Genomic DNA, 24,513 nt, shown 5'->3' with positions numbered 1-24,513 from the left:
CCCTGCTCAAAGAGCTTACAATCTAATAGACAAAAAATAAATAAAGTAAGCAAATCAAATCAATTAATGTGAACGGGAAGGAAGGTAGGTGGAGGCGAGTGGTTACAAGTGGTTACGAGTCAAAAGCAATGTTAAAGAGGTGGGTTTTCAGTCTAGATTTAAAGGTGGCCAAGGATGGGGCAAGACGTAGGGGCTCAGGAAGTTTATTCCAGGCGTAGGGTGCAGCGAGATAGAAGGCGCGAAGTCTGGAGTTGGAAGTAGTGGAGAAGGGAACAGATAAGAAGGATTTATCCATGGAGCGGAGTGCACGGGAAGGGGTGTAGGGAAGGACGAGTGTGGAGAGATACTGGGGAGCAGCAGAGTGAATACATTTATAGGTTAGTAGAAGAAGTTTGAACAGGATGCGAAAACGGATAGGGAGCCAGTGAAGGGTCTTGAGGAGAGGGGTAGTATGAGTAAAGCGACCCTGGCGGAAGATGAGACGGGCAGCAGAGTTTTGAACCGACTGGAGAGGGGAGAGGTGACTAAGTGGGAGGCCAGCAAGAAGCAGATTGCAGTAGTCTAAACGAGAGGTGACAAGGGTGTGGATGAGGGTTTTGGTAGAGTGCTCGGAAAGAAAGGGGCGGATTTTACGGATGTTGTAAAGAAAGAAACGACAGATCTTGGCGGTCTGCTGGATATGAGCAGAGAAGGAGAGAGAAGAGTCAAAGATGACCCCAAGGTTTCGAGCTGAGGAGACAGGGAGAATGAGAGAGCCATCAACAGAAATAGAAAACGGGGGGAGCGGGGAGGTGGGTTTGGGGGGGAAAATGAGAAGCTCGGTTTTGGTCATATTTAATTTCAGGTGGCGTTGAGACATCCAGGCAGCAATGTCAGACAAGCACGCTGAAACTTTGGTTTGGATGCAAGGTGAGATATCAGGGGTAGAAAGGTAGATTTGGGAGTCATCAGCATAGAGGTGGTAGGAAAAGCCATGGGATGAGATTAATGAACCAAGGGAAGAAGTGTAGATAGAAAAGAGGAGGGGACCAAGAACAGAACCCTGAGGTACGCCGACAGGCAGAGGGATAGAAGTAGAAGAGGATCCACCAGAGTGAACACTAAAGGTGCGGAGGGAGAGGTAGGAAGAGAACCAGGAAAGGACAGAGCCCTGGAATCCAAGTGAGGACAGGGTATCGAGAAGTATGCTGTGATCGACAGTGTCAAAAGCAGCGGAAAGATCAAGAAGAATGAGGATGGAATATTGACCTCTGGATTTAGCCAGTAATAGGTCATTGGAGACTTTAGTAAGCGCAGTTTCGGTTGAGTGGAGAGGGCGAAAACCAGATTGTAATGGGTCAAGAATAGCATGTGAGGAGAGAAAATCAAGGCAGCGGCGGTGAACAGCACGCTCAAGTAATTTGGAGAGAAAAGGAAGGAGGGAGATGGGTCGGTAATTAGAGGGACAAGTAGGGTCAAGTGAAGGCTTCTTAAGGAGAGGTGTGACCACAGCATGTTTAAAGGAAGCAGGGACAGTCGCAGTGGAAAGTGAGAGGTTGAGAATGTGACAGATAAAAGGAATAAGAGTAGGAGAGATGGCATTAAGAAGGTGGGTGGGAATGGGATCAGAGGAACAGGTGGTACATTTTGAGGAAGAAAGGAGAAGTGTAGTTTCCTCAATAGTAACTTCAGGAAAGGAGGAAAGGGAATGAGGGGAAGGAGAGAGAGGGGAACGGACTAGTGGAGGGAGAGCTGGTGAGGTAGAGAAAGCAAGGTTTATCTTTTGAACCTTGTTGTGAAAGAATTCAGCAAGGGTCTGAGGAGATAATGAAGGGGGAGTTGGGGGAGGGGGCACCTTGAGGAGAGAGTTCAATGTGGTGAAGAGAAGTCGAGCAAAAAAGGTGCCGGTACTCAAATGCTAGGCCATCCTTCAGGAGTAGGTTGATCACTGAGGGACCCACCACATAATAGCCAGCCCCCCTGCAACCAGTCACAGAATCTATGACAAAGCAGAATTGGTGTGTAGGGCCTGAGCTCTTTCATTAAAACTCAGGGACCATGGGTCAATTTTAGCAGACAATGGAAAAGGTACCAGTACTCAAATGCCAGGCCACCCTTCAGGGGTGGGGTGATCACTGAGGGACCCAGGTCCCCTGCAACCAGTCACAGAATCTATGACAAGGCAGAATTGGTGTGTAGAGCCTGAGCTCTTTCATTAAAACTCAGGGACCATGGGTCAACTTTAGCAGACAATGGAAAAGGTAGTCAAATGCCAGATCACCCTTCAGGGGTGGGGTGATTACTGAGGGACCCACCCCACAATAGCCAGGCCCCCTGCAACCAGTCACAGAATCTATGATGAGGCAGAATTGGTGTGTAGAGCCTGAGCTCTTTCATTAAAACTTGGGGAACGTGGGTCAATTTTAGCAGACAATGGAAAAGGTGCCAGTATTCAGTACCCCCAAGTACCCCCTCAAAAAAAGCCCTGCTCCTAGTGCTCTGGGAGGCAGCAGCTTGGAAAGACTTGTGTGACATATTTATGAAAAGACGATCTTACTTTGTTGCCAGGATCAGTATGATGTTGGTATGACCCTCATCTTCCGACTTCCTTCTGATAGTTTTCATTAGAGCTGTTGTCATCGACATTCGCTTGGTGATTATATTATTATATAAAAAAATAATTCGTTCCTGGGGAAAGAGTTAGTGTAGTGTAAGAAAACAATACTTGGCTACAGAATCTAATTTTTGGGTCTGATAAGCTATCAAGGGCTGGAAGTTCTGGAGAGGCAGGACTGAACGCCCCATGGGGAAGGAAACTTGGGTACCACTCAAAGTGCCAACTATTTTTTTTTTGTTACATTTGTACCCCACGCTTTCCCACTCATGGCAGGCTCAATTTGGCTTACATATTGTATACAGGTACTTATTTGTACCTGGGGCAATGGAGGGGTTAAGTGACTTGCCCAGAGTCACAAAGAGCTGCCTGTGCCTGAAGTGGGAATCAACTCAGTTCCTCAGGACCAAAGTCCACCACCCTAACCACTAGGCCACTCCTCCACTCCGATCAAACTCTGCACCTATTAGAGTTCAGAAGAACCTGCTATTTCCTTCAGCCTGTGAATTACTGCTTCTTGGGGGCTGAAGAAAAGGATTTACACCAAGGGTGAAATGCTGAGCCACAACTGTAGGGTTACAGCACTGCCACAGAGGCAAAAATGGCTGGAAAGGCAGGACTAAAGGCAGAAGAGGGGGAGATATGTCCTGGTTCTAAACGCACAGGAGGCAGGCCACTTTCCACTGAAAGAAAGCTCTGGAACAAGGGGGCACAGGTTGAAGGTTAAAAGGGAAAGATTCAGGAATAATCTAAGGAAATACTGTGAGATACATAAAATGTGCAGCTGGTACAGACGACTGTATCTGAATTCAACAAACCCTGGGACAAGCACAGAGAATCTCTGAGGGAGAAGAAGGAAGAGTAGAGATTAGTAGTTGGTACAGATGGTCTTTATTTGCTGTAAATCTATATGGGTTTTGGTTTGTTTTTTTAGGAAAAGGAGGAGATTTAGTTAAGGCTCCCACAAAGTACTTTGTTTCACTGGTGCATCCTAGTCAACTGAAATGAACATTTCACAGAAACGTCCTGGGCCGTGCCTCCCATTTCAAGAGTGTGATCTCATTGAAAGTTTCCCTAGCTTATTACCAGTGCCCTTTCTAATGGTGGCTGGATCAGGACTAACTAGACTGACTACTGCAGAATAGTGACTGGTCTCTTGAAAGCATTCCTTGACTAGTTTGTAATAGAGACATGGTGGAGATTGACTTTGCTGCTGAGCTGACGGAGGGCAGCAGAATCTTCTCCAGGCCCTGGGCTGGGCTAACTTCTCTGCAGAAACAAACAAGGGGTTGTGGAGCTCCTAAACTAAGGTAGGCCTCAGTTTACAGATATCCACTGGGGTGCTGTCATTGAGCCTGGAATAGTTTGAAACGTGGAGCTGGGAAACGAACGTGAATCAATAATGTTTTGAGAAAAGAAGTGCTGTTGATTGGTGACAGTTGCTTCCTCCTTACCTGCTCCCTGGATGGATAATAGGATGCACAAATGACTCGCTGGAGCCTGGTGATGTAGGTGCCAAAGACTGTGATGAAAAAGACTAAGCCATACATCAGTCCTGTGGAGCAAAGGTAAAGGGGATGGGATTTGATATACTGCCTTTCTGTGGTTACAATCAAAGTGGTTTTCATACTATATACAGATACTTATTTTGTAGCTGGGGCAATGGAGGGTTAAGTGATTTGTCCAAAATCAGAAGGAGTTGCAGTAGGACTTGAACCCAGTTGTCAAAGCCAATGCACTACCCATTAGGCTACTCCTGTACTCCATAGAGCCAGATTGATGCACATTGACCAGTACAGACACCTTAAATTGCCAGCTCAGTTCCTCCTTGCTAAGTTAATAAGTTATAGAATAAAAAAAGTCTTTGCCACGTCATCCCGGCCTAGCTAGAATGCTCAGCTTCAGAAATGGACCTCACAACCTTTTTCCCTTCCAGTTCAGACATGGCAGCTCCTTCTGTTCCTCTGAGCTCACAGCCCAGTCAGAACAAGACGGCAAATATTACTGTGCTGTCGTGAGCTGGAATTTTTATTCCTTCACCTCATCTCTCTGTAATCCAGCTGTCACAGAACCCGGTACCTGTGTACCATGGGTTTAACCACTGGCTGTTGTCATTGAGCAATGGATGAGAACACTTCCCTGGTATCCAGAGACCGAGTTTCACCTCTGTAGCATCCTCATCTGACCCTGGAAATGGAAACCTGACCTGGTAACTGACAGGCCATGCACGGCATGGCTCTTGAGCCCCCGGGCTTGCCCCTTAAGCTTAGCTCCTCTTTCTGATTGTCCTTTCACCCATAAGTGGAATTTGGCACACCTGATGCATGTATTTCTCTACTAGCAAGCGATATAAATATAGCCGGAGCTGTTCACTTTCCGTGCTTAGTGATATAACCTATATCTCTTGAAGAACTCATTTTTGAAACACTGCACAAATCCTTACCTATAATTAAATAGCCATTGTAATCTGGCTCTGAGGGGTTTAACTGGCATTTTTTTGAGACGACACTGATGTTTCCCCTCTGCAGGGCATCGAATGCGGACACAACGTTGCTGTAGATCTCACTGCTGTAACCTGTCCCATTGATGGCGACAGAAACTGTGACAGGTGCTGCAGAAAGAACAGAAGACACGGTCGCTCTGGGTGTCGGGTGGGGGGAGGGGGGTCCTGGCCTCTGGTCCTGATGCTGCCTTTCTGAGGAAGGGGAGTAACCCAGGGTGATTCTTTGCTGAAACATGTGAGACCAGCAGAGTGATAGGACAAGTTCCACTAAGAACCAGAGAAACATCATCTCCGGTACAGACAAGCTGCTGAAGGTCTTGGAGTCCAGCTCTCCTGCTAAGAGCCATTTCCAGAGACCATGAAAGGGGGAGAAGAAGCCTTATATTTCCAGAAGCTAATTCTAACCACACAGGGAAAGACTCTGGTCCTGCTTTCCCATCCTGATTAGCTATAACAAAATGCATTTCTAGAGTGCGCGTTCATGAGTAGAAGCTTAAGTGGGGTTGTCAACACAGAGCAGAAACCTTCAAAATTTGTTCACAGAGATTTTCAGGATCACATTTGGACATATCAAGCAGGACTGAATTTGAACATAAAGGCGATACTTGACTCTAAGCAGTGAGACACCCCCCACCTCCCACTTTCTTTGAAGGTCTCAGTGAAAATCTGGTTTTAAAAGGGTGGAGGACAGGGAGGGTGGGAGACAAGCCATTAGTCAGCTGGAGGTGTGGTGAGGGGGAGGGCGGAGTCTTTTTCTTTATTTTTCATCTCAGGAGGTGTCAGCTCTTGGCATGTCCACTACATTCGTAACATTGGGCTCGCAGGACACAGCGCTTGGAAGTGATGGTCATGATGCTGATGAACATAAGAAAATCCATACTGTGTCAGACCAACGGTCCATTTAACCCAGTATCCTGTTTTCCAAACAGTGGCCAAGCCAGGTCACAAGTACCTGGCAGAAACCCAATAGTAGCAACGTGTCTCAAATCAGGAAGGATGCTTACCTCTTGCAATAATTTCTCCATGCAATAAATAGCGGATCATGTCCAAAATCCAGAAGATGACATAATCCATGAGGATGAGGAAGACAATGAGCAGGAAATGGCGGAAGACATTGACCATGGAAAAAGTGTAACCTCTCGATTCAGATTGGGACATAAATAGGGAGCCTGTGCAGTATGGAAGAATAAATCACATCAGAGAGAGAGATTAAAGCAATCTGTTGCAAGTGACTATAATCTTCAGTATTTGGCAATCTGAATTTTAGACCATCTTCAGGATGGTCTAGGACTACAAACTCTACTTTGATGAAGAATCTAGAATAATATAATGCTGCACATATCTGATGGAGAGCCTAGAACCTCAGGCTGCAGATCCCTGATGAACAGGGATGGAGCTAAAGGTCTCCACCAGGATCTACAGACAATCCAATCAAAGCTCTGGGACTCATTCAACCAAGAGGAAGCTCTTGAACATATCCTGAAAGATCTATGGCCTACAACCTTCCCTCTTGATTCCTGCCCAGCAAAGATTGTAAAAGGAGTGAGTACAGGCCTCATTGAAGGGGGGCGCTAAAATTGTTATCTTCTCTCTTATGGAAAGGAAGCTGCGAACAACACTAAAAAGAACTGTGGTATACCCCCACGCTCTGGAATTTACTCCCAGAGGGGCTACGTATAACTCGAGACTACCTCTACTGCAGGAAGCAGGTGAAAGCCTGGCTCTTCCCCCAAGCCTTTTATACATAGGGTGACTGACTCTACACTCATTCTGCAACTGGACTAGCTTGCTACACACAATGTAAGTTAGATCAGCTCCTTATCTCTTGCTTAACTATACAACAAACTTGCCTTGAGTTTAGCTAACTGACTCTGTACCACTCATCTATACCTGCCTTGGGTAAATCTCTTCATTAAAGGTGGTTAATAAATCCCAATACATAAATAAATAGAGCCTGCTAATGCCCCCACTCCAGCTATGCACTGTTGAGAATGACAGACCATATTTACTAGTCTTTCATTCTCAAACGTACTTGCGCTCCCTGTCCCCAGGCCTCTCGCCATTGCCTGCTGTCACCGCTGCAACCTTTTCCCTTCCTGGGTCCTCTACTGCCACCACCTCCCCCTTTCTGTGCCCCCTGTCAGAAGAGGTGGGTCTGTCACTGCAGTAAGCCTGGTGAGTGAGGTGCCCCTGAAAAGTCGCCCCCCCCCCCGCCCCCCCCGTCACACTTACCTGACTTGCCAGCCCTGCTGATGGATAAACTATAATCTGCTGGAGAATCTAGAAGGTTCTAGTTCTGCATATGTCTGATGGAGAACCTAGAGCCTCCTGGTCCGTAGCACTGTGAGGTAACTGTCACTGAGGAGAAAGGTTTGTCCTGCATTGCTAGCTAATTTATAGCCCGGATAATAATTCTGTCTGTCCCTGCTCTTGAGATCACACAGAACCAGCTCTTGCTCCATGCTCCTGTTTTAAAACACTGAGTGTACCATGGTCTACTCACATGGTTGGATATATTTGCGGCTCTCGCTGTCTTGTAATGGGAGGACGGTGGGTTTGCCCATTTTTGCCCTCATTACATCTATTTCAATGAAGCGTCTAGTGATGTAAACGTTGTCAAAGTTATCTTCCAAGAGGTATTTGTTGCGGTACCAAAGTGCCCTGCATGGGGAAAAAACAGCGTCCGCAAAAAGTGGGTAAAACTGAAAGAAAAGTGCTTACGAGGAGCTGACAAACTTTCACTGGATAAAAGTGATGATCTGGGGAACAGGGGGGACAACCTGGGCCAGGCAGCTGCAAAAATAAAGTATGAGGAATTAGTCCATTTCATTTAATCCAAGTGGAACAGAGAGAGGAGGATTACGTGGAAACAAGCTGGGAGCCCCCCACAGCTTAGTGGGATTACTGGGAATGAAAGCCACATTTGGGACTCCAGATCTTTGACTTCAGCTATAAGTGCCAGCCAGCTCTGTGGGAGCTGCAGCTGTTTGAGCACCCCCAAATTTGAGAGCATCCACACCCCAATTCATTTTGAAAAGTTGGCTTCTATGACTTCAGCAGCTACTCTTCTACCCTGTCCTGAAGGACCTCCCACCAGTCAGGTGTTTAGATATCCACAATGAATATGCATGAGAGAAATTAGCATACAATGGAAGGGAGTCATTGTGGATATCCTAAAAACCTCTGAAGAAAAAAGAAGGGGTTCACACCTTCCACAAATCCAACAAGGAAAACAAATGCACAGTGGAAGGAAATCCAATCCAAGAAACCAGTCTTCATCAGGGGTCGATATGCTGATGTTCTGTTGAGCATATGATACTACTGGAGCACTGAAAATAACACTAAGTCAAAATCAGAGACAGAGATAGTAGTAACTGGCGATCACTGCAAACTAATACAACTCCATATGCCCAATAGAACATCAGCATATCGACCCCTGATGAAGGCTTTATAGCCGAAACACGGACCGTGTAGGGTCCTACTAAAGTCTATTTGGAGTTCTCATTCCGTGAGTTCGGACTGGTTTCTTGGATTGGATTTTCTTCCACTCTGCATTTGTTATCCTAAAAACCTGACAGGTTGGGGGGGGGGGGTCCCCCACAGGACAGGTTTGGGAATCACTGCCGTAGTGCTCATATGACATCATCAATTTTCTGCTGTGGTTTTAATGATGTAACTGGGAAGTGCAGGAAGGATTAGTTACTACCGAGTAGGGATAGCTAATAAGCTGCACATCCTCAGGGATTTGTAACGCAGAGCATGCTGAAAGGAAAAAAACCATCTTCCCTATCCAGTTTGTCCAGTTACAATTCTTCCACCTGAGGCAGATGAACCCAAGGGATTCCCTGGCCTCATATCTCAGCCCAGCTCTTACCGCTGCCCTCTGCCAGTCTCATGTGTGTCCCAGACTATTTCAGGCTTCTCGCCTTCAGCTTCGATTCTTCCATGGGCAATGCTAAATCCAACAACCAGCCCATTTTGGGGGGAAATGACATTGTACTTCTAATTATCAGTAGGAGTGTTGCGATTTTAGTTATATGCTTTATAATTGTAAAGAAAACTGCGTTGTCTTCAGTTTTAAGATTTGATGTTCTTTTATACTGATGCTTATATACCATATGCGTGTAAATAAACCAATTAAATAATTGTGGTGAAAGTGCTCAGAATCTAAAGCCTGATCCAGTCTTGTAACTGGAACAATAGATATCGAAACATCAAATCAGCTTGTACTTTAAATGTTCTCCAAAATTTCTAAATTATGCACTTAGCTTGATATTAGGGTCCTGATGCTTGTTCGGAAAATATAACTTACAGGGACTCAGGCTTGAAAGCACCAGTTTCCATGCTTAGTGCTTAGTGAAAGCGCTTGTTAAAATTCATTCACAATCGTATCACTTGCTCATTTCTCTTCTTCCGTTTGAAGCCTGATTCCGTGTTTTCCGAACAAGCAACGGAACCCTAATATCAAGCTAGGTACGTAATTTAGAAATTTGAAAAAACGTTGCCAATATATGAAGGACTTTTAAAGAAAACAAGCTGATTTCATATGTTTCTTGTGGACCGGGGCAATGATCGATATCTATTGTTCCAGGACTGGGCTTATTTAACTAGTTATTTTTCCATTAGAGGGATGACGGTCTGATATGTAATTTAGCCCCAATTCACGTAGTATTTGTAAATACACTAAGACCGAAGTAGACATGCAGACATGTCCAGAGGGCAGCATTACAGTATGTTTCTAGAAGCATCTATGGGAATAATAAATGAAAGTGGTAATAGTTGTATTGGTGGTCCAGCCTGTCCCCGGTGAGCCGCTACCTGTTGGCAGTTCCACTAAAGACATTACTAGGACTTTCCAGTTACGATAGGCTACAGGTTGAACTGCTGTGAGAATGAGCCTGCTCCTCCGGCCTCTTCCCTCGCTGCCACTCACTGAAGGTACATGTAGAGAATGATGAAGGTGGCAAAGTAGGCAAACATGGCCAGGAATTCTCGGAATGGGGTCAGCTGCATCTCAATATCTTCCATGATATCAAACGCCACCTGGGAGAGAGTCTTGGAGGAGTTGAAACGCACTTCAAACTTGTGCTGGGATGTTATGTTGAACTCAAATTCCTTCCCAACTCTCTTGAGCACCCTGATGACCGCTAGAGCAGCAGGTAAAGGGGAAGGAGAAAGAGGAGATGGACACGAAAAAAGCAGAAAATCACACCTTCAGGCTGTTAGCAAATAGAAGCAATTTTTAAACCATGCTAGCACTGTGACTACATTTCTACCAGCCTGCTTTCACAGGTTTACAGCAGAGTAAGGTATGTGCATGAATTACCAAAGGTTGCCTATGTAGGCTGTGTACTGCTCTAGTCTATTGTACATACGATGCACACTGCTCTCGAGTACTGCATGCATGTTGCACTAGGAGTAGGGGGCATGCAATGAAGCTACAAAGTAGTAAATTTCTTCACTTGACATGTAATTAAATTCTGGAATTTGTTGCCAGAGAATGTGGTAAAGGTGGTTAGCGGGGTTTAAAAAAAAGGTCTGGATGGCTTCCTAAAGGAAAAGTCCATAAGCCATTATTAAAATGGACTTGGGGAAAATCCACTGCTTATTTCTGGGATAAGCAGCATAGAATGTATTGAACTATTTCAGGATCTTGCCAGGTATTTGTGACCTGGATTGGCCACTGTTGGAAACAGGATGCTGGGCTTGATGGACCTTTGGTCTGTCCCAGTGTGGCAATACTTATGTACTGTATGGTTGCTGCTGTACAGAAAGGAATGTGCTGTATGGATGGCTTTGCACTGCCCTTCTGCTCATGGAGAAGACTATGCAATATGCTGCTGTCATTGCTGTTCTCGCTTTGCAATCTGTGGCCTTCCGGCCCTCTACACTTGCCGCACTGCCCTGCTGGTCATTTCTCTGGATTCGGTCATTTAAGGGGCTGCACTTACGATCAGCTACACGGGCTCTGAGGAAGTTGCCCACGTAACTTGGAATGATGCAAAAAAGCAGGATGACTGTGAAAGAAAATTGAGAAAGTCATTTGGAGAGAAGACGCTTGGAGAAAACTGCTAAAGGAAGTGAAGCTGCTAGGGCAATTTTCCAAGTGGTTTATGTGGGTAAAAGCGTTTCATCCCCATTAATCGACGGTCTTAAGATCATCCTCCCCCACCCAAAAGTGCACCTTTAGTCATATTAAGAGGGGCTGCTCCTGTGGGTGTTCTGAGGTTGGGGGGAAGAGAGCATTTTCTAGCTAATTCTACCCACACAGGCTTCATAGAGAGTGTGAAAAGTATCCCTACAAGTAACCTAAATCAGTTCCCCACCCCCAGGGCTGGCTCTTTCAGAACAGGCCTCTGCCCAAAATGAGGCTGATAATCGGTCAAATGCATCTGAACATTGTGCTGGATGGAGCAGAACCTCTGCCCCCCACCCCAACTAGTCATGCATGGTAAAAAGGAAAAACAAAGATAACCCACATCTTGGAGGAGTCCCCCTGCCCCTCCCTGCCAGGGTTTTGCTTGGGCCCTTGGAGAGAGACTTTATGAGTCAACTGAAGGCCATGGTACCTACTTTTAGCAAGACCACACAAGGGTTTGAAAAGGTCTACGATGTAGCACAGGAAAAATAAAAAAGGTATGGCCTTCAAGCAGTTGTCTTTAGCATCCTCAAAGACTTTGATGCACTTCCTGTAGGGTGATCCCAGATCGTTGTTACAGACCTGTCCGATCTGTGTAAGCCAGTACCAAACATTCTGAAGGGTTCGACCTGCAGAAAGAAACCACATTAACGCAGATCTCCAAAGCTATTCTGGTCTAAACCATTTGGCAGCTGTTGTGTCCTCACTCAGCCCCTCTGACTGTCAGTGGATCAGAGTTGTGTATATATTTCCCTTATCCCTCTGTCATTGGGTTGGGTTCTGTATTTGTTCATCACTGTCTGTCTGTCAGTGGGTCGGGGTTGTGTATCTGTCCCTCACTCCTCTATCCGACTGTCGGCGGGTTGTGGTTGCATATCTGCTCTTTTGCTTGTCTTGGGATTGTTTATTTGTTGTTTACAGATAGATTGGTGGTGGTGATTGGGAGGACTTTTGGATAATTTATCCTTACCTATGTGTTTGATTGCATCGTAAACCGATTTAAAGAATTTGCCAACAGAGTCAGCCACAGCCTTAGCCTTCCGAGCCATCTTCTTAATTTTCTCGAGTGCACCTGTGATGGCAGAAGAAAGTTTCCAAGTTAGGTTATGGTGTGATCTTAAGATCCTTCTCTTTCACTGTCTTCTGCCCTTTTTTTCCCTCCCAGTCTTTGTCTTGATAGTTTGTCTGGCATGGGAGGGGGAACTTAAATTGATGTTACATTACTTGCTGGGTTGTCTTCCTACTTTGTTGCACTGAAGGTTCCTCCCTCAGGCATGTAGCTGCAGGGGTGATGTTGGTGGTGGGTAGGGGGGGATATTTAGGCTGCCTTTCTTATTTCCCCAGTTTCTTTAGTCCTGAAGACCCTTAGAAGGGCATAATTGAAAGGGGCACCCAAGTTTTCCTGAGGACTTCTTCACAGGACGTCCCGGCGAAGGGGCGGGGAAACCTGTATTGTCGAAACAAGATGGGCGTCCATCTTTTATTTCGATAATATGGTCGGGGACACCCAAATCGCGAAATTTAGGTCAACCTTAGAGATGGTCATCCCCGATTTTCGTCGATAATGGAAACCGAGGACGCCCATCTCAGAAACGACCAAATGTGTTAAGCACACCCCAGTCCCACCTCCGCTATGATTCCAACACGCCGCCGTGAACTCTGGTCATCCCCACGACGGAAAGCAGTTGAGGATGTCCAAAATCGGCTTTCGATTATGCCAATTTGGGCAACCCTGTGAGAAGGACGCCCATCTTCTGATTTGTGTCGAAAGATGGGCGCCTTTCTCTTTCGAAAATAAGCCTGATAGCGTCATCGCTGGCAAAATAAGTTTCCAGCCTTACCTCAGCCAGGAACGTATTCACATGATGGTGCAATCCAAGATTTTCCCAACGGGATGGGATTTGATATACTGCCATTGTGTGGTTATAATCAAAGCATGCAGGTGCTTATTTTGCAGCTGGGGCAATGGAGGATCAAGTGACTTTCACAAGCATTATTTCACCTGCATATTTTGTGTTACTCCTCAGAGAGGCATTTACCTAAGTTTGTGTGACGTCCTCTGATGACTCCCACCTCTAATCTTGTCCCTCCCCAGGGGTAAAAAGGTGGGTGTGCAAAAATCAGAGATTTGCATCTTACTCAGAAGCGGTTCTTTGGCTCGTTGCATGAGATCTGCAGTTTGGTTCAAGGCCAGTTCTGCTCCGCAGGACACGGTGGCAGCACAACGGCTGAAGTTCTCCAGGATGTTGCTAAGAGGTCCTTCCACGGCCAATGTGAGGATCGACAGCAGGATAAAAGTCCGGCCTTCATCTGCAAAGCGACAACAATCCATAAATATCTTAAACACGGCAAATGCCGTATTGCTCGTATTACCAGAAGAAGTCATTGTATGTTAAGGGATACTGCTATGATAACACAACCACAGCTTTCATGGGTCTGACTCAAACTGTACAATCAGTTTATTTTTTTCTGGTGCACATAGATCTCTCTTCTGTATGGAGGAGAATCAGACTCTGGCACCCATTACATTAGAGCAAGCAACAGCTAGAACATTAAAGGAAAAGTACAGTCAATCAGGCATCCTGAGGCTGAGGAGGTCAATCACCTGATGACCTGCTGGGCACTTCCCCTCACAAGGCAGCTAACCCCCTTTGACTCTGCAGCTGCACAGGGCTTTTCAAAGGTTATAGGGTTCCCTTGCTGTATTGTGAAAAGACATAAGACATGTCTAGTGCACTCAGGAACCAGAATTTTGCCATCAGCTGCACCATCCAGAGAGATTTCAATGTTCAGTGAAAGAGTGAAAGAAAGGGCAGGAGGATTTTCATCTCTGTCTCCAAGAGCTTCATAGGTTAGGGACTGTAGAACAATCCTCAGGCGAGACAGAACAGAGATGAGTGAGCCTAACCATGCCAGACCTTTGCGGCGATGTCCTGTGGTGCAACTTACTGGAGAAGAACTGTGGCAGCATAAGCAAGACGACGGAGCGGACCTTGATGGAGAAGCCCATGCCAAGGCTGACAAAAGTGGCCAGAGTGATGGTGGTGATCAAGCAGTACCAGATGTTGTAACTCTTCACAAATATGATGATAGCCGTATAGATGGAGACCAGCAAGAGCCCAGAGAAAAAGCCGCCCACGCTTCGCAGGAACTTCTTCAGCTGGCTGTCCTCTGCAATTCTGCTCTTTCTCTTCTTTGCTTTGAAGCCCGAGGCCAAGAGCTCTCCCAGTGGTTTATAAGCTTTCGGTTTCTTGAACCACTTGACATGATTGTCAACTCTGCCCCTTGAATTATCCTTCAGCCTGGGGTCTGTAGCTGGGTCATAGACTTTCAGTTTAGTCTCAGGTTGCATCTTCTTTTGCAGCTCCTTAAGGTTCATTTGTCACATGTCTAGGGGACAGACATACAGGATCCTCTGGTGTCCTTTCCTTCAGAAACTGAAAAGAAGGCATGTAAGCAACTACAGTTCCACAATAAAGCCTTCCCTCCACATTATCACCAATACCCCAAAGTTCCCCAGATATTCTGGAGGCTGCATTTCCCACCACTTCACTTTTACTTGCATGCAATTAAATATTGACAACCTTTGTGCTTTCCCCATGGCCTTCTTTCCTCTCCTGCCTAGAGTCCTCCCCCTGACTCTGATTCTCTTGCTGCTGCAGTGCATTCTGGACCTTGTAGTTCCCTACCTCTTCACAATACGCAGACTACTGCAACAGTATTTTCTTAGGATGTAAGACCCTAATCCTGAAGAAACTTCAGACTACCCAAAACACAGCAGCCAGATTTATCTTTGGCAAGTCAAGATTCGATAGCGCAACACCTCTTCGAGAGAAGCTTCATTGGCTCCCCATCAGAGAAAGAATAAATTTTAAAGTCCACACTCTGATTCATAAGATCATATATGGAGAATCTCCTAACTACATGAATAACCTCATCGACCTCCCAACCAGAAACAGATCATAGTCTTCTCATACTTACTACTGCTACTACTATTTAACATTTCTATAGCTCTACAAGGCATACACAAAAAAGACAATCCCTCAATTTACACCTTCCCAACTGCAAAGGTATTATATACAAGACCTCCTATGCATCCAGTTTCTCCTTTTTGGGCAGCCAGCTTTGGAACGCTCTGCCACGATCCATCCGTACAATCAACGACCATCTACCCTTCAGAAAAATGTTGAAGACCCATCTCTTCAAGAAAGCTTACCCTAATGACCCGACTTAACTTTTTAAGCCCACCCGCATGATTCCTGTCCTGACGATTATTATACCTTAGACCATGTTTCTCAATCTCCTTAGGCTCATCCCTCAATCTTTTCCTCTCCATCCTTCCTACTCCTTACCCCTCCCAATCTCTTTTCCTTTTGCTCACCCTATCTTTGTTTACCTCTCCATGTTCAATTCACATATCCTCAAAACCCCACTATTACTATGTTTACTACAACTTGTAATATTCTCCTTCAAGACTTTGCAATTCTATTTACTATGTAAGCCGCATTGAGCCTGCTGTCTGTGGGAAAGCGCGGGGTACAAATGTAATAAATAAATAAAGTTTAGCAAATTCTTCCCAGCCTTCTGAATGAAAGTGGACTCTTGCCAGGGGTTCTGCCCCTTTGAATAGATTCTCCTGTGGCTTTGTGCAGACTGTGGGGAGAGGAAGGAGCTTCACACCCTCACACCGAGTGTTTTAAAGTGAATCTCGCTTTGCTTTTTACCTTAGCTTCATTATATGCACCACTCTGTGTGCTTTCAGTGTTTTCTCGATTTCTTTTGTCTTTTCTACCCATAAAGTATTCCAAATAATTTATACGGGTAAATTTTCTTAGAATTGCCCTGCCTTGCTCCAGCTAAAAATTACACCCTTGACCCTTGTCACTAGATTGAGGGAGTGGTCTTTAGGTCAGGGAGGAAATGATGCGTGTGGATTGGATTTTCAAATTGATTCTCCTTATTTCCCAATGAAATTTCACTCCCACTGATAGCGGGCTCAAAGCCCGGGATGTGTTTCCCTTTGAGATGGGGAAAGTGTTAACTTTGATGTTAACTGAACAGATATAGCAGTGTTTCGTCGTGTTAAATTGCGCTGGCTTCCCATGGCTGAAAGAATCAGGTTTGAAACTGTTTAGTTTTTCAAATTTGATATGGCTTCGCATCTGTCTTGCTAATTAATGTAACACGACAGACTGAGAGAACAACTGATTTAATCCTGACTGTTTCGTAAGGGAATTCGGTTTCAGCTTTTTATCTCTCTCTTGCCTGTATTAGGAGTTTCGTTATGGAATTCTTTACCCCTTTTTATTAGGTCAGATAATAGCGATCTTAGCTTTAGGAAGAGGCTAAAACTTTTCTATTTCCAAAGACTTATGTGATTTACCATTACTATTTGGTATCCCTTGGCTGTCTAAATTAATGACTGTTCTCATCCTGTGCTGTACCCATGATGTAAACTGCACTGAACCTTGAAAAGGGGATTTTAGCGGTATATAAGATTTGATTTGATGGAGGTTATTTAAGAGTTTCCTTAGCGAGATGTGAAGTCAGACTTCCAGAGTCTGTATACAGCAGGCTCAATGTGTCCTTCCAGCGTTCCTGTTGGCTACAGGGGGGGGGGGGGGCCAAGAAAGTGTTCCTACAGGGGGCACTGTCCTGCTGCTGGTGCCTGTGTGAGGCGCTGTTTGCCAGGGGCCCTCTACTTACATAAGATGCATTGGCTAAAATGGAGACATTACCTGATCAGATGTGACAACCGTCCCTGCGCCGGGCACAGCCTCTGCTGAGGTAACAGTGCTACCAGGAAGTGATGTCATAGCCCCGGCATTCCAACTGGACCTGCATGTGGCCAGTGCTGGGCAGTGACTCTCCTGTGCTATGGGCCGGGGCAGGCTGGGTGCTGAAAGAGAAGCTTTACTCAAGAGGGAGAAGGATGAAGAAGATGTGGAGAAAAGGAAAAGTAAGAAAAAGGCAAAAGCACCCAACACCAGTAAGTAAATTGTACATGTGTGTTTATGTTTTTGTGTGTGTTCATCTCTTTCTGGTAGCTGAATGTCAGACTGTTACTGAAAATGTGCTCGGAATGACCTGCCATTTATGTGCTCTCATCAGGGACCCATCATGCACGGCCTCTTCACCCCTTCCTATCCAGCTCTCATCAGGGACACATCATGCATGACCTCTTCACTCCTTCCTATCCAGCTCTCATCAGGGACACATCATGCATGGCTTCTTCACTCCTTCCTATCCAACTCTCATCAGGGACACATCATGCATGACCTCTTCACTCCTTCCTATCCAGCTCTCATCAGGGACACATCATGCATGGCTTCTTCACTCCTTCCTATCCAACTCTCATCAGGGACACATCATGCATGGCTTCTTCACTCCTTCCTATCCAGCTCTCATCAGGGACACATCATGCATGGCTTCTTCACTCCTTCCTATCCAGCTGTCATCAGGGACACATCATGAATGACCTCTTCACTGCTTCTTATCCTGCCCTCATCATGCGTGACCTCTCTCTTTACTTCTTCCCAAGCAGCTCTTCTAAGATTGTAACCATTCTTTTCTGCTTCTGGAGGTTTGAAGCGAGCTCTGACCTTCCTGTTGCCATCCTTCTGTGTTCACTACCTCTGGAGTGGTGCTACTGAGTTCCGTTTGAGCAAGTTCTTCCTGGGAGCTGGTTTTGGGGGTCTCATTGCCGTTGGTAAGTATAAATACCCAGTGCAGTGTTGAATGCAATACTGGGTGGGGACTTGTTCCAGACAGAGACATTTATGGTTTGCAGGTCAGTGATTTTAGGGACCCTGTGGCTTTGGGGTTAGTGAATGGAGATCTGGGCTTTGGGCATTCTGAAGTTTAAGATACTTCAGATTTATTTGCTTTTTGGCTCACACCTTTTTCAGTTGTAGTTTTAGGTAAGTTACATTCAGGTACAGAAGGTATCTTCCTGTCCCTGGAGGGACTCACAATCTAAGTTTGTACCTGAGGCAATGGAGGGTTAAGTGACTTGTCCACACTAGGAATCAGAGTAGGATTTGAACTACACTCCCCCCCACCCCGGTTCTCAGCCCATTGCTCTAACCATTAAACTATCCCTCCATTTAGCTTTTCAATGTATTGGAGTGTCAGCAGCCTAAGGATACAGAATGGGGTGTGGATTAGTCAGGGTTTCAGGTGTTGCAGAGTTCTGAGGTTCAAGGATTCAGAATGGTGGGGGTGATTATGTTGGGTTGTTTAGAATTCAGGGGCTCAGTGTGTTGCAGAGTCTGAAGGGTTCAGAATGATGTCGTGTCTGTTGGGATTAGGATTCAGGGTTCAGTGTGCTGCAGGATCTGAAGTTGAGGGGTTCTAGATGATGGGGTGTCTGTGGCTCAGCTGTTTGGAACTTTTTAGTGTAATGCAGAGCTTGTCCTAGTGGGTGCATTATTTTCCTTCTATTATCCTGGCAGGTCTCTTCTACGTTTTGATTGACCCAATGAGCCTTTATGAGAATCATAAGATTCGATTATTGTATGGACTGTTTGGTGAGTACCAGAAAGATTATTCCAGCAAGGAAAAATGCCATGCAACAGGAATGGATAGTGATGGCAGTGTAGCTACTCTCAGTGCAGTGAGAATGATGACACCACAGCTCCTGATGAGGTCTTTTGAGGGAGGATGGTGCCAGTGCTCCTGGTATGGAAGGGAATGGGATTTGATATACCGCCTTTCTGTGGTTCTTGCAACTACATTCAAAGAGGTTTACATAGTATATACAGGTACTTATTTGTACCTGGGGCAATGGAGGGTTGAGTGAATTGCCCAGAGTCAGAGGGAGCTGCAGTGAGAATCGAACCCAGTTCTCCAGGATCAGAGTCTGCTGCACTAACCACTAGGCTACTCCTCCACTAGCAACATTCCATGTAGAATCTCAAATAGGGAAAGGGAAATGGGACTTGATATACTACCTTTCTGAGGTTTTTGCAACTACATTCAAAGTGGTTTACATAGTATATACAGGTACTTATTTTGTACCAGGGGCAATGGAGGGTTAAGTGACTTGTCCAGAGTCACAAGGAGCTGCAGTGGGAATCGAACCCAGTTCCTCAGGATCAAAGTCCGCTGCACTAACCACTAGGCTGCTCCTCCACTTCTGGTGAGGTTTGCAGTGGGGGTGGTATCCCTAATATGACTGCCTATTCTTCTGCAGGTATTTTTTCTGTTGGCTGTGGTTTGTCCTTGCACTTCCGTTGTGCCAGCCTTCTACTCATCCCACAGGTCCTGAGCAAGGAAGGGCGAGCTTACCTGCTCATGTATGTTTTGGCTTCGATTTATGCTGGTATGAGACTATTGACACATGAATACTCTCAGAGCTTCTCAGTGAATGAATTTGAGGGGGATAACAGTGTCTTGCACCCTGTCCGTCCCCCAGGTCCTATCACCAACCTACAGAGGAACTTGGATAGCGTGGTGAAAAGTGTCGGCTGCACTGTGGAACTTCAGATCAACCACACCAAAGAAATGTGGAGAGTGGCTATGGCCCCTTTCAGGAAGGTTGTGGAGGACCTAGTGGTGAGTACCAGCAGAGGACAGAAGGGCGTCCCAGTATAGGCGCCTTCATACATATAATGGGGTAAAGGAAGGCCTGGCTGTCACTAGTTAGATGTTTGTCAGTAAAGGTTGAAGAGGCTGGGGCTTAAAATATGATTCTCAGTCTGACTCCTGTCACTCCACAGAGGGGAGGGAAGAATTTCAACAGTGAAGTGAAGGATGTCTCAGGGAAGTTCATTGCGGTTAGAGACACAATCACTAGCCAAGACGGCTACGACCTGCGCAAAGAACAGGAAGAGGAGAGGAAGGAGGTGGAGGGGAGGATGATGAAGAGAAAGAGTCCTGCACTGTCCACTCAGAAAATCTTTGAACTGAAAACAAAGATGCGTTGTGAATGTGAGTAACCTGTCACTTCAAAAAGCATGCGTGTGAGTATCCTCTCACCCGAGAGACCTGGGAAGCACGAGTATCCCCTCACGTGTCAGTCCAGAGTGTGAGTATCCCCTCACCTGAGAGACCTGGGAAGCATGAGTATCCCCTCACGTGAAAGTCCAGAGAGTGTGAGTATCCCCTCACCTGAGAGACCTGGGAAGCATGAGTATCCCCTCACGTATCAGTCCAGAGAGTGTGAGTATCCCCTCACCTGAGAGACCTGGGAAGCATGAGTATCCCCTCACGTGTCAGTCCAGAGAGTGTGAGTATCCCCTCACCTGAGAGCCTGGATACCCCAGGGGTGCGTGAGGTACACAGTACTTTGTTCTCATCTCTCCTTCTTTCCCTTGCCCAGATGTTGCTGAACAGGCCATTCAGCGCTGCCGCACCTGGTTTGATGAGAAGTACGATGCTTGTCTGAGGACCATCTTCATACCTTTGATTAGCCATCTGCTCTGCCTACCCATGCGGTTCAAGTTCCTCTGCTACCTGACCCGCTGTGAGTGACGTCACCTTGCACCTGAGAGAAAATGCAGCCTAGGGTACTCATTATTTTAAGAACAGAAACTGATAGTGGAAAATTCTAACAAAGGGCTTTAACAGGTCTCTCAGCTCTTCTGGCTTTCTTACCTCCCTTCCGTTCCTCTCCTCTTCTCTCTCTCTCACTCACTCTCTCTGACGTCTCCTGTGTACTTTTAGCTTTAGGAGGAGAGATTTTTCTGGTGCACTGGACAAGGCACATATAGGAATGAATTTTAGAAAATAAAAGACAAAAAGATGCATTAGGGAAAGAAGAGTGAATTGGAGAAATGGGTGGCTGAAATAAATGGGTGAATGGGAAGGTGGATGGACAGATAGGTAATTAGTGGAATGAATGGCTGAACAGTGACACTGATACATGAACAGCGGGATGGCTGTGATAGATATGGAAACAGAGAAAATAAAGGCAGATAAAGACCATATGACCTGTCTGTCCATCCATCCCATCTACTATCCCTTCCTCTCCCTTACAGATCCTGTGCACTTGTCCCCAGCTTTCGTGAATTCAGATGCAGTCTTCGTCTCCACCACCTCCACCGGGAGGCTGTTCCATGCATCAATGACCCTTTCCATGAGGAAGTATTTCCTGAGATTTCTCCTGAGTCTGTTACCTTTCACCTTCATCCTATGCCCCCTCATTCCGGAGTTTCTTTTCAACTGAAAGAGACTCACATCTTGTGCATTCATACCATGTAGGTATTTAAACGTCTCTATCATATCTCCTCTCTCCTGCCTTTCTTCTAAAGTATAGACATTGAGATCTTTAAGTCTGTGCACACGTGCTTTGACCCACTCCATCCTGTTTATCTTTTTGAAGGTGTGGTCTCCTGAATTATACACAGTACTCTAAATGAGGTCTTGCCAGAGACTCAAACAGATGCGTCATCACCTCCTTTTCCCTACTAACCGTTCCTCTCCCTATGCACCCAAGCGTCCTTCTGGCTTTCACTGGCACCTTTTCTACCTGTTTGGCTATTGTAAGATCATCAGATATGATTAGCCCAAGTTACACTCCTCTTTTCTACACACAAGCACTTCACACCCTAAACCGTACCAGTGTTTGCATGACCCCTCAGTGTTTGCATGACCCTACGTTTTTTTAGCATTAACTCTTGGCTGCTAAATTCTGGACCATTCTTAAATCTTCACTAGGTCCCTCCTCATGTTAGCCACACCATCACGGGTATCTACCCTTTTTGCAGATTTTGGAATCATCCGCAAAAAGGCATTCAGTTTATTTATAAGTTGCCTTTGCAGAATTGTGTTAAAGGCTTTGTTGACATCTAAGGATGTTGCATCTCGTGCTGTCCCCAATCCAACTCTCTAGTCACCCAAAGAAATTAATCAGATTTGTCTGACAAGTCCTACCTCTAGTAAAAGCTTGCTGCCTCGAGTCCTGCGATCCACTGGATTCCGGAAATGACCCCCTCTTCTGTTTTAGAAGTGTTCCCATTAATTTACTCACCACAGAGGTCAGACTAATTAGCCTGTAGTTCCCAACCTCTTCTTTACTTCCGCTTTTGTGGCGAGGGACCACCACATCTGCTCTTCTCCAGTCCTCCGGGACCACTCTTGACTCTAGAGAAGCATTGAAAAGGTCAGCCAGTGGAACTGTTAGAACTTCCTAAGTTCCTTCAGTACCTTCGGATGCATGCCATCTGGCCCCATTGCTTTGTCCACCTTTAGTTTAGCCAGCTCTGAAAATTGTTCAGGGACTACCACCCCTCCGTTCCTATTTGGTTTGTCTTTTGTGGTCCTGGCTCCCGGCTCTTCAGCTATGAACACGGAATAGAAATATTGGTTAAGCAATTCTACCATATCTTTATTAACTTCTACGTATTCCTCCCTTTCACCTTTGAGTCTCACACTGCCACACTGAGATCTTTTGTATTTTCACGAATGCCTTTTCCTTACCTTTTCAGCTATTTCTTTAGAGAACCTTACCAGCCTGCTTTTCCTCTTAGTTTTACTTGTTGTACTTTCCTAACACCAGAATGGACAGACGAATGAATGAAGGGGTAATTAGAGTTTCATAGGAAGTATTTGACTGAACAGCTGAATCACCATCAATTATATGACCCGACACAGCTGTGTTTCAGCAAAAACATATGCTTGTTCCCTTTTTTTTATTGTGGGTTGCCTTTGATGGTCCTCATCTCTCAGTGGCTTTTCTTACGATTACTCCCTAGTGATGACAAAATGGTGCAAGAACCGCATTCCAGTTGCAGGAAACTTTGGGCAGACCTATGACAACGTCAACAAGACTGTGGTAAACTTGACACAGTCTTTCACTACTGAAGTCTCCGTACAAGTACGTGGTGTGGTATTAAAACCAGCCTTCTGCTTCCCTTCTTATTTCTCAGACATGCCTTGTCCCCACCCCAATCCCAGATTCAGCTCTGCCCACCCTGACCAGAGGTCTTACAGAGCTTCCAACTCAGCCTAGAAGGAAGCGTCCTTGTTGGTTTGATAAGTTGTTATCTTTTTCCCATTACTGTCCTGATAGAAGGCCTCTGACTACGAGGCATGGCGAATTTTGTTTCCCACTAAGTGAATTTGCTGTATTTAGACTGTATTTTGCTTATATTGGATTGTTTGAAATGATGTAAACCACACTAGACCCTTTTAGGGCAGTGCAGCGGTCTATAAGTATTGTGTTGGTATTGGTAGTGCTGGACTGGTCACATCTAGGCTGTGAAGGGAAAACTTTTCAAAGGTTCAACTGGAATCCACATAGGTAAATCAGAGGTTCCTGAATCACTTCCATGGATTTTAGTGCTTGAAAGTCCAGATGTTTGAACCGCACAAAGAGGTGTTTGTGGGTGGAGTCTGACTTGTTAGGTGGACATAATTCCACATCTATGTTAGTTTCAGAAATATACTCAGGTACCTAATAGTAAATGACAGCAGATAAAGACCCACCTCCGTCCAGGTTATACTCTTTCATGATTAATACTGGTATCACAAACAGGGCAGTCGGACAGGATACCAACCACATAGAGCAGTTATACCTGATGTACTCTTGGAACACAATACCAGAAAAACAAGCCAATAGTCCGTTATTTACACTCTTATTTGTCTGTACACACGGACTTTTCATCCACACAGCCACCTGATCTTCGGTCACAATTCTGCCTGAGTATTGGATTCATCTGTGTGGCTGTCAAGTATGGAGGACCTTCAGCTCTCAGATGTCTTCCTGTGCTCTCGTGTCTATCTACCAGGCCGTCTCTTTTGCTCTTTCTGTGTGTTTCGACCTCTGGATCTCTGTGCTTCTCTTGCTGCCCTTCTGGTCTTGTCTCACTCTTTTGGTCTCTCCCTGGTAGAAAAAGGAGCAGAGTACGATCGTGGGAGTCAACATCACCAAGGCAAAGCTGAGCGATGACATCCAAGATGCCATCGAGATTCGGAAAAGCCGTTTCAACAGTATATTGGCTGTTATCCAGGTCCTGGCCTCCTGCAGCTTCATTTTTCTCTTCTGCTCGTGAGTAACTCTTGTAATTCTCTTCCCTGGGAAGGGGAGCCATGAGTTCACCTGTCCTGGACCATAGGAGCCAACTTTTTAAAATTATTGGGGGTGCTAAACCCAATGGAAATAACCCCTCCCAGGACAGACACATGGAATTTTCTCAATATTGGGGGTGCTCAAGCACCCACAGAGCCAGCTCCTATGTCCTGAACACCTCGTCTCTGGGCCTTCTGGGTCTCGTGGTTTTCCTAAAAACAAACAAACAAATACAAACTCTGCAAATCCCAGCATACTTTGGGATG

The 24,513-nt window shown here is 45.7% G+C and overlaps 1 protein-coding gene across 1 annotated transcript in view; it reads left to right on the top strand.

The window, feature by feature from the left end:
* LOC115459085 (E3 ubiquitin-protein ligase DCST1-like) overlaps window positions 1-24,513 on the top strand; it is a 40,914-nt gene that overhangs the window by 9,881 nt on the left and 6,520 nt on the right. The window contains exons 5-12 of the mRNA XM_030188952.1: window positions 17,819-17,944; window positions 18,690-18,764; window positions 19,430-19,558; window positions 19,652-19,791; window positions 19,956-20,166; window positions 20,558-20,701; window positions 22,932-23,053; window positions 24,069-24,226. Coding sequence (XP_030044812.1) covers window positions 17,819-17,944; window positions 18,690-18,764; window positions 19,430-19,558; window positions 19,652-19,791; window positions 19,956-20,166; window positions 20,558-20,701; window positions 22,932-23,053; window positions 24,069-24,226 — 1,105 coding nt within the window. The remainder of the gene's footprint in view (window positions 1-17,818; window positions 17,945-18,689; window positions 18,765-19,429; window positions 19,559-19,651; window positions 19,792-19,955; window positions 20,167-20,557; window positions 20,702-22,931; window positions 23,054-24,068; window positions 24,227-24,513) is intronic.

The sequence above is a fragment of the Microcaecilia unicolor genome, unplaced genomic scaffold, assembly GCF_901765095.1.
Source record: "Microcaecilia unicolor unplaced genomic scaffold, aMicUni1.1, whole genome shotgun sequence".
In the NCBI taxonomy this organism is placed as follows: domain Eukaryota; kingdom Metazoa; phylum Chordata; class Amphibia; order Gymnophiona; family Siphonopidae; genus Microcaecilia; species Microcaecilia unicolor.
The sequence above is the reverse complement of the archived record's forward strand: the minus strand, read 5'-3'. Positions and strand labels throughout refer to the sequence as shown.